Here is an 11,183-nt window from a genome sequence, read left to right on the forward strand (position 1 = left end):
TGATGTGGGAATATTGCTACATAATTAAGGGCAATAATTGACGATAGAAAAGCTGAAGTCATCCTCTTAATCACATAGTTTAGCTATACGTTGGCCGTTATATGTCTATAGTCAGCAAAACATCCAAATATAAAGTATGTTGCAGGCTCTGTATTGTCTTTTATTTCGAGTTCACTGAGATATATGAATGAAGTAATAACTATTGTTAATTGATAAACGCTTTTGATGTATCTCAAGGCAAAAATGTATCCATTGATTGTTAGGCCTATATTATTACTTGGAGAAATCATTTACGAGGTTAGGTAATGACTAATAAATAAAAAACACTTATTTCATAACTATACTCAGGGAACAATCATATTGTTGCCCCTCGATAGTGAGGAATGCCTGGAAAGCAACAGTTTCCCATGTTTTTCCAGCTGTCTTGGTACAAGTTTGACTATTTTCCTCGTAGTCATGAAATACACATGTAAGCGTAGACTGTTCCAGTATTAGATATGCAAGGGTCAGGGTACAATGTAGGTATTATTTGAACTTGGTCGCTTTGAATATACTCATAGTTCATGGGACAATCAGAGGAATTCGAGAAACTTTGGGCAGTTTGGCAAAAATCCAACAATCTAGATCGAGTTTTTCGTGGGTTTTCTAAATAAAAGAAAATTCATTATGATTTATATTTTGATGCTTCTGTATTTACAATGTAGATTTAGCGTTACTTAAAAATAAATGTAAGTGTTGAATTTCATAACATTTTTTCTATCTGAAAACTGACTTTCTATACATGTATATCAATTACAGCCAACACTCGTTATTTCGAACTCGATGGGACAGAGAAAAAACTTCGAGATATCCAAGGGTTCGAGATATTAAGGGTAAAATACTTCAAGAAAAACCATTTGGGACTTCAAAACACTTCGACATATCCATAGTATTTGAGATATCCGTGTTCGAGATACCGAAGTTCAACTAGATCATATCTCAACAGTGTCTTTGAATTTCTAATGCAAATTGCAAAATTGGTTGTGTTTTCCACTTCTCACGGTATTTTCATGTGTTCTTGAGTCAATGTACAAATTTAATTAGTTATGGGTACGGAAAAGATGATGAAGTTCATATAATATCATTGAACATTGGAACCGGAAGAAAACGGTGATTGGAAAGAGTGTTCCGTTCACAAAATCCCATATTTCTTGTTTATACATCTTATAATTAACCTCATTAATGTAAGGTACTCGATTTTGCAGAAAGCTGTCATTGAACCAAAGTCCAAGATTCATCACTGCTAGGAGCATAAAAACATTCTTGATTGACAAACATTCTAGTTTTCGGTATCTTCGATATCGGTAGGACTGCAGCATTAGAACAGTCTGGAAATATACAAGAATCAGACTTAAAATGTTTTCAGCAATGTTCCACGACCCTTGCGATTTGAAATTGAAACCTGCCACTACTCCAAAGACAAGATACATCACCATTCCCAAGGAACTAAACAGCAGAATGTACTCACTTCCAGAAATGTGACGTGGGTTACTAGTGGGTACGCACTGACCATATAAAAGGCCAAAACCGAGGAACACAAGGCCAATCATGATAATGGCGTACATAAGACGGTATATTTCAAGAGATATGTACAAACTGCGTAACTCTTCCTCTTTTTTCTCAGTCAGGATGGCCAGGACGATAATAAGAAGGACAACGACAAAAACGGCCCCAACAGCAGCACTAAGGTACAAAAGTGCTGACTTTCTGCGCGCTCCATAATTGTAGGATGATTGTTGGTCTATTTCGACGTATTCACTATTCAGCAGAGAAGTGCTTTCCCCCTGTATATCAGAAGAGGTCATGAGGAAATTTTTAATCATTGTTCTTTTTGCTGAGGACCAAATTTGAAAGAGAAATCCGATGGAAACTAAGCAGAATTCGGCCACTATAGGCAAGACGTACGGAAATGCATTCTCTGCGAAGCAGACGATAGAAGATTCATTAGTGCAGTTGAAAGATTCCACTCCAAAGTTATTGATTTTTGTTTCATTAAAGTTAAGGTGGAAAAAATGTCTTTCCTGTGCCAAAATTGAGTCAAACCAGACGGACAAATTTGCGACAACGATAAAGATCATCCCATAGTGGACAAGAAGGGACCCTACGATTTCTGTATTTCGGAAGTAACTTATGAACGCCGTCTGTAGACAAGCAAAGACGAAAAGCAAAATATTCCATATAATACTGACGTAGGACCTCGCCAAATGGTAGGACGTGCTTATATTGTGAAATCTCCTAGCCATACTGAGCGCTGCTCGAACTATCAATCCCAAGCAGAACAGCCACAGAAATTTAAGCCTCAGTCCTGTTGGTTTGGTATTGGTTGTATAGTTAACTATTATCTCATTTTCACGCATCTGTCTTCTAAACTTCACCCAGAGAAATACCAGGGCACCAACACCAATGAGAACTACTGTTATCAGGACGAAACGAATAAAGTTATCGGGATCTACGTGCAAAGGCGTGGAAGAAACGAAGATTGTCACAAACGCTATACCGATGAGGTACACAGCAATGGCGAGGGTGGAGATACTTCCGTCGTGGATGCGAAGGCCTTCATTTGTTCTCATTCCATTTCCAGCTGTGAATGGGACTACGAATAAGGAATACAAAATTTCCTGGTATAACTTCATATCTGAAAAGAATAAATTGAAAAAGGTCTGTTAGGATGGTTTCTTAACTATATATCAGTCGAGTGGTGCGCGAGGACTAACCCTTAAATATGTCAGGTGGGTGCAAGCAATAAGCAAAATCAGTCAAATTTGTATGCGAGGACTAATCCTAAAATATTGGCGTTTAGATTACAGACAAGTGTAGGATTGATGTCGGATCATTTTGACGTCATAAACGTTGATTGTTTTCTCTGCACCATCGGACTTTGGCGTTTCAGACCATTGCACTTTAAATAGTGCATCGCGTCTCATAGCAGACGAGCCATCGGACTTCGGCGAGACCATCAGACTTTTAGCGTCCATACCGACACCAAACCCTCGCGGGGATTGGCGAAGAACCATCGGACTTTGGTGCGACCATCGGGCTTTGGAGTCTTACAGATACACATGGATGTGTTTACATATTGAGGACAGACGACAAGTACGTTAATCCGTAATACGTATATATATATATATGACACGAATTTTGATTGAAATATTGCTACTTTACAAAGCGTCGTCACAAAAATAAGGGTATATATTACCAGGCATTTGTGTAAGATACCAGAGGATGATTTTCCTATATACAGGTTACTCTATTGGAAAACGCTTAAATTTCCAATATACAATATTTGGTGTTATTTATGGAATATTAGTCTGCAGAAAAAACAATTTGGTTTTATTTTCATTCTTTTAAATTAAGCTCTCCTCATAGCTTGTTCATCGTTGAAGACACAACTTATTTATTGAGAATAATGTCGGGTAATGACGTCGTTGGTATCTCTGAAATGATTCCAATATCGCTATACATGTATTTATAACAAAGCAAAGAAAACTGGAAAATAAAAAAGATAGTTTTGTATTGCATCTATTCTAAGTGCACAATTTCTGTACATTATTTATTGTAAAAAAAATTGAAATTATGTTGAAAAAAAGTTTGATTATTAAGTTTGACAGTTTTTAAATAAGCTTCAAAAATACTGTTAAATCAAAATATTTCAATGACATAAGTCAGTCGTTTATATTACAAAAATAAGATTTTATCAATTTTAGTAAACCTTGGTACAAGTCACTCACCCCATATAATATTGTTGATAATGTGAAGATACACAATGCATGGACGCGGTCAAAATGACAACTCGTGGAGCTACGCTCTCTCGTGTCATTATGACCACACCCCATCTGGTATCTGCATATAACCAACAATATTATATGGGGGTTACTAATATGTGTTCAATATTTTACATATTACGTGTATGTCCGGCAATGAAAGCGATGATATAGCAAAAATTCTTAGAGCAAATACAAGTGAATAATGAAAATCAATGGCAAGAGAGTGTTACAGATACAAGTAAATACTTCTAAACAATTTTTTATCCTGTTTTTTTTTATTTTACTTTTTAGCTTTGTTCCTTGTCTTATAAACTGAACCTAATTTTTCTTATCGGCACAACGGACAGACTTATCGATCCTCCCAAAAAAAACGTTAAGGAAACTTCACGCAAAGCTTAAGGACCCACCAGTGCAAAATGTTTTTTGGACACTGTCAGAGAAAATTATTTTTTATAAATAAAGTGTTCAATTAATTTATTTTGGCTTTTAAAATGCTTAGAATGCTTGAATTGATTACAAATTGAGTAATATGCTGTAATTTAGATCTAAGGGCAGATCACTCTAACTACAGAAAAATACCACAGAATCAGAACTCTCTAGCATGCAGTGTATAGTGGGTTCTTAAAGCAAAACATTTTTATGCATTAACTGGCTATAGAAAATGGATTTCCTGGATTTTTTCCTTCTACATCTTATTGAAATAAACCATTTTAAGGAACATGAACATGTATGCACACTCTTTATTTCCTCATATTTTCAATTTTCTCTACCTCTGAAGTTCGTTCCAACATTGTATTCCCTTTAATTTCACCCGAGATATTTCATAAGAAAAAGGAATAAACTTACCTGCACTGCTTAGAGACTCTTATATTATATTGAATGTCTGTGAAAGCTAAGTTACCATAAAAAAAGATAAAATCAATTCTTCACTAGAATTCTGTTGTCTTTTATTCATGTACTTTCCGTAATGAAATGATTATCCCGGCACTAACGATATCGTATTACTTCCTGTTCAAGTTATCGTTTGCTAAACGTCAATTAAGAAGTGTGTTTATATATAAAAAAAATGTTTCCCCAATTAAGATACTGCATGGTGGGTAATTCTGTCTTTTTAGAGCCACAGGAAGAGCGATACTTCCTAGTTTTAAATCACATTGTAGTCTGGTTGGGTGGATTGAAGCAGGTCATCCGTTGTGCATGAAAGCATGTACGGGGAAGGGGGGAAGGGGCATCCGGGTATTTTTTTTCTGTCTGACATGTTTACTTTAATTAAACCACGTACGCATATTTTATAAATCTATGTACATTAATTTTTTTTAATGTATATAGACTTACTTTCAAAAACTGCTAATACCAGCAGTTTTCTGTATTTTTCAGATTAAGACATAAAAGAACACAATACATTGAATACACCATTCTTAAACCGCGAGTCCCTGTGCATGAAAAGCCTCCTATGTTATTGGATACCCATTTTATTGAGTCCGCTAGTGAGGGCTCCCCAGAGGAATGTCAACTTTGCTCTTCCTTCTATTTCTATTTAAAAAAATCTGAACACATTATAAACGTAACCAATGGCAGCTTGAACGGATTCACATATGCAATTTGACTATTAGGAGATCACATCATTTTGATTCGATAGAGGCCTAGGGGACTTCAAGGAATGAGGTACTTACCTCTCTATACATATGTACTGTAGATCTAGGAAAGATAATTTGGACAGATATTCTTCTGAATGGTCATCCTCACAACATCAGGAGTCTTGAGTCCCCACGCTGATTCCCACGACCACGCATAAACCAAAAGGACTTGTCTTTTATATACAGTAATATGATATTTTAAGGCTTTTTATATACAGTAATATAATTTTTTTTAAAACGTGCCAATTTCAACGATTTTTAAAATTTATTTTATTGAGTATATTCAGATACACATAGAAAAACACATTATACACAAAATACACCATCCTAAAACCAAGCGCCTATAAATGCGTATAAACTCAGGAGAGGATGATGAATATATATGGTACATGTACGTCTGTCCGAATTATTATATCTCTTTATATAGAGATACAATTCTGCAGCTAAGCAAAGTCAAGTTTTTTACTTCTTTAACAATACAACATAATGATTATATATATATATATATATATATATATAGAAAATTGTATTTTTGTCAGAAGGTAAAGTTTTTAAAGATTATCTTGAGAAACAAACGGTTAGAAATCCTCTACGGTTTAATTCTGTATGCTCTAAAGAAGCCGAGTAAATGAAACCATTGCAACTTCCCTGAATGATGAACACGTTCTAAAACATCACCTTACCCAAGAAATATTTAATTTCTTACCATTAATAATTGTTTCAACCAATCCAAGGCAATAAGCCTTACAATCTTGTGTCACAAGATATCTCTTATTATTATGAAAGGTAAAATACATGTATCTTTAATACATATAATCCACAGGGGCTTAAATTACACAAATAATAAATTCATGATTGTGTTAAATAAGTAACAAGAGGCCCAAGGGCCACATCGTTCACCTGAGCACTTTGGCTAGGAAAAAGCACAAATCAGTTCAGTATTGAAAAGTTTACATGGGGGGGGGGGGGGCTTCAAATTTAAACTACCTGAGGATGTTTCCATATCAATATAACAAATTGCTTTGCTGTTCTTGAGCAGAAGATTTTTAAAGATTTTCTCCTTTATATATTCCTTTGTAAAAATTTGATCTCCCATTGAGACCACACCCTACCCCCGGGGGTCTTCATTTGAACAAACTTAAATCAACACTACCTGGGGATGCTTCCATATCAACATGACTAAACATGACTTTTCTGTTCTTGAGAAGAAGATTTTTTTCCTATTTATTCCTGTAAAACGTTGATCTCCCATTGTGGCCCCACCCTTATCCAAGAGGTCATCATTTGAACAAACAGAAATCTACACTACCTGAGAATGCTTCCATATCAATATGATTAAACAAGGCTTTGCTGTTCTTGAGAAGAAGATTTTTAAAGATTTTCTCCTTTATATTTCTATGTAAAATTTTGATCCTCCATTGTGGCCCCACCCTACCCACGGGGGTCATCATTCGAACAAACTTGAATCTACACTACCTGAGAATGCTCCCATATCAATATGACTAAACAAGGCTTTGCTGTTCTTGAAAAGAAGGTTTTTAGTTTTTTTTCTACATTTTCCTAAGTAAAACTTTGATCCCCTATTGTGACCCCACCTTACCCCCGGGGGTCATGATTTGAACAAATTTGAATCTAAACTACCTGAGGATGCTTCCTTATCAGTATGACTAATCATGGCTGCTCTAGAGTCGCAGAGTAAGGAATTGATTCTGACGTCGCGGGTTCGAATCCCACTGTGGGACGTGGAGACCGGTCCTTCGGATGAGACCGTATGAACCGAAGTCCCGTATCACAGTAGATGCTGGCACGAAAAAGATCCCTCACTGCCTAATGGCCCTGAGTGCCGAGTATAGGTCAAAATTTGCAGCTATCCACCGGCAAGTGGTGGCCTCTCCATATGAGTGAAAAATTTTCGAGAGGGACGTTAAACAATACACAAACAAACAAACACTATATGTAAAGAAAGTTTCCTATCAGTTTCAATTATTTTAGCCCTTTGGTTCTTAAGAAGATTTTTAAATCATGCCACCAAATGTTCACTATTTTTGCATTATATCCCGTTGAATGAGAGCGTGGACTTTATTTGAACAAATTTGAATCCCCTTCACCCAAGGGTGCTTTGTAGCAAGTTTGGTTGAAATTTGCCCAGTGGTTCTGCAGAAGTCAAAAATGTGAAAAGTTTATAGACGGACGGACACAAAACGTGATTGAACTTTCAGCTCAGGTGAGCTAATAAAAAAGCAGAACGGATAGGATTTTCTCCCAGACATAACCATAGGCCTGTAATAAAATCCGCGATTTTATTATATGTAATAGAAAACTGAGCGGAAAAAATGGATCATTGTGAAAAATGACCTAACAGTTGCTTTCTCACATTTCTACTCTGAATTTTCTGGATTATGATTTTAATATTTTTCATTACACAACAAAATTTCTACTTTTCTTAAGTATTTAAAGGATAAAGTTTACTTTGTGAAAGTGCAAGGATGTGCCAATCAAACGCGTCCCGAGATTCGTAGTTTCAATAATTTCCAGATAGGCTAAGATAAGTTTTAAAAAAAATTTATTTCCGTGTGAAACGCTATAGCAACATAAAGTCATGATATTATACAGAACATTTGAGAAAATATGAACTTCAAATCTGTGTCCAGGCCCCTTCAATATAATGTTTGAACGAGGGATGATGTACATGGATTTGAGGTGATTTGAAATCAGTCTGTTAATGTAATTTTTGCAAGCGCAAAATATTTCAATAATTAAGCAGAAAATAGAAAAAAGTACTAAAAACTGATTTTTAGTTCTGTATTTTAATGATTTATTTTGATTTGTGGATGTTTAAATTGAAGTACAAGTGAAAATATGTATTTAAACGCGAGTATTGATATAGCTTAGATCTACAAGAAAGCGATTTTGAAATCACTTGTTTTATTAAAACATAAATCATATGTCATTCCTGGTACTTTAATACTTGCCGGATGCAGGAAATCAATTTTTCTTAGATTCATAATAATGGTGTTTAATTATGAAACAGGTGTGCCTCACTAAACTAAATGTTAAATACACAAGTGCTAAATGTACTTAAGATCGTTGTGATCAAATATTTATATAATGCATGATTCCTGGACCTGAATGGATCTCACTTAAAATACAGCTAAATTTTCATTTCTTCACACGAGTAGACTTTTTTGGAGGAAAAGCCTACTCCAGCATGCTAGAGAGGTAGGAGCGTAGGGACGTTAGTTACTTGTAGGAGTAGGGAAAAGCCCAGATCAGTATCTAAAGAAGAATTCGCTTAAGGTGCTCAGGGATCATCTACAGTTGGATATTACTCTTTCTGGTCGTCCATCCTTTTTCCGAAATGCGCTACAGACCTGAGGGTTCATGTACATGTATTTTGTTTCAGTAATGCTTCATATGATCAATTTAGTTTTAAAAATGTCTAAATGCGCATGCTTTTGGCATATTTATAACATACAAGGAGAGAGTGGTATATATTAAGTGCTAGCTCCTTCAGTGATAAATGTCTCCTAGAATTTCAAAGATATATTAAGATATTTGAGGTTTCTTTACACATACGTTTACTTTAATGCCAAGATTCCTTAATTCGTGTTTGTACAAAAGTAACTAGTCAGTTTACCTATCATATAAGTTTCAAAATGTATTTTTAGCTCACTTCGACGAAGTCGAGATGAGCTTATGCTATACTCCCGGCGTCGGCGTCCCGGTTAAAGTTTTTGGAGCAGGTCCACTTCCAAGTAACTATAAGCCCTACCTGGACCAAATTTAACTTGCATGGATGATGCATCCAGGGATGGACACTAGGTTCGAATGCTGGATCTGACCTAGATTATCCAGATGAGCAACCAGGTTAAAGTTTTTGGAGCAGGTCCATACCCAAATAACTATAAGCCATACCTGGACCAAACTTGCATGGATGATGCATCTAGGGATGGACACTACCACACTTGCTTCGGATGCTGAATCTGACCTAGATTTTCCAGATGAATGACCAGGTTAAATTTTTTTGAGCAGATCTGTTCCCAGGTAACCATGAGCCCTACCTTGACCAAATTTGCATGGATGATGCATCCAGGGATGCACACGCTTCGGATGCTGGATCTGAGCTAGATTTTTCACATGAGCAACCAGGTTAAGGTTTTGGCAATGTTTGGAGCAGGTCCATTCCCAAGTAACTATAAGCCCTACCTGGACCAATCTTTCATGTGTGATGCATCTAGGGATGTACACTAACCAACCTGCTTTGGATGCTGGATCCGACCTAGATTTTCCACTTGAGTGAATTTTAGCCATATTTTAACCAAATTAGCATGGATGTTATATCTAGGGATGGACACTTCCAGACCTGCTTTGGATTCTGAATCTGACCTACATTTTCCAGATGAGAGACCAGGGCAATTTTTTGGAGTAGCTATATAATTTTATGGCCTGTTATGATTAAACTTGCATAGATGGTGCATCTAAGGATGAAAACTTCCAGACTTATTTCTTTGGATGTTGGAACTTACCAAAATTTTCAACCAAAAAAATTTATTGTGAAATTTGCCTTACTTATAGATAACATTGTTGAGGTGAGCTTCGTAATCTTTAATTACCTATATTTAAATTTTGTTATGTAACTCACCTTTTTTGTTTTCAAAGATTTTCATTGTTTTCTCATCAATTTAAGCTTTTACTTTTGCCTACTGGGGATAGAAATCACATTTTACAGGAAGCCATTACCTTGATTCAGTACTTTGATTAATTGTGTAATCACTTTTTTTTTTAATTTATCAAAAGCATCTATCTTGTAAGTTACCTGTAACATTTTACTATAAATACCTGGACAACTGTTCAATATATTATTATATTTTTATGAGAAAGATATCCACCAACAAAAGAAAAAAAGTCAAATGAATAAATAAATAAAAATCAAGCTAAAAAGCAAATCAATAAAACAATACATAAACATACTGAAGTGGAATTAACATTTTCATAGGGATTTCTAGATCTGCAATCAATAATCTTCATGCAACAAATGCTAAACATTTGCATAAATAAAGTCAACAAAAGATAATGAGCAAAACTAGGAAACATGTACTCGTACACTTTTTTTTCATCAATATATAATTTGTTTAACTTGAGGATAAATACAATGTAAAATAAACATTTTTTTTCAGAAATCAGCAATGTTCTTATAGATAACTTGAATAATGCATGTTTGACCAAGTAAATGTAAAAATTTTGTAAGATTTTGTAATAATGTCATAAAATTTGTATAGGTTTATACAGAAAATGGCACCCAGTCTTAAATTTGAACACCAAAGAATACTTACAATTTCTTTGTGTTTTGGGAATTTATTGTGTCATTTCTATTCTAAATCAGTCAAAACATATATTAATAGCAATCTATGTATTATTTTTTTTTGTTTGTATTGTTTATTCTTAATCAGTTTAGTTCCTGAGATAATGCAGTTTTTAATAAATAGACTGGTATGCAAGTATGAGATAAATTACCAAGTACATTGTAAAAACAAATAAAAAGCAGATAATCCTATAAATGTGACTATAGCTGTGATGTCTTATATATGTTAATCCTCTATTGTACATGTAAAGATAAACCATTTGTTTTTGAACAAACCCTCCTCTCTAACAAAAAATTAGGGAAACACAGTTAAGTGTTCCAGCAGTATAAACACCTTTAAATCTTACCTTAACATGAAATTGTGATCTTGTCTTTTATTTA

At 34.9% G+C, this 11,183-nt stretch overlaps 1 protein-coding gene across 1 annotated transcript in view; it reads right to left on the reverse strand.

Moving 5' to 3' along the window:
- The window catches only part of LOC133172466 (uncharacterized), a 57,242-nt gene extending 54,564 nt beyond the window's left edge, over positions 1 to 2,678 (reverse strand). The window contains exon 1 of the mRNA XM_061307352.1: positions 1,072 to 2,678. Coding sequence (XP_061163336.1) covers positions 1,080 to 2,672 — 1,593 coding nt within the window. The 5' untranslated portion in view covers positions 2,673 to 2,678 and the 3' untranslated portion in view covers positions 1,072 to 1,079. The remainder of the gene's footprint in view (positions 1 to 1,071) is intronic.
- Between the last annotated feature and the right edge of the window lie 8,505 nt (positions 2,679 to 11,183).

This window comes from Saccostrea echinata, unplaced genomic scaffold (genome assembly GCF_033153115.1).
Source record: "Saccostrea echinata isolate AGI-Se365-2 ecotype Australia unplaced genomic scaffold, CSIRO_AGI_Sech_v1 ptg000054l, whole genome shotgun sequence".
In the NCBI taxonomy this organism is placed as follows: domain Eukaryota; kingdom Metazoa; phylum Mollusca; class Bivalvia; order Ostreida; family Ostreidae; genus Saccostrea; species Saccostrea echinata.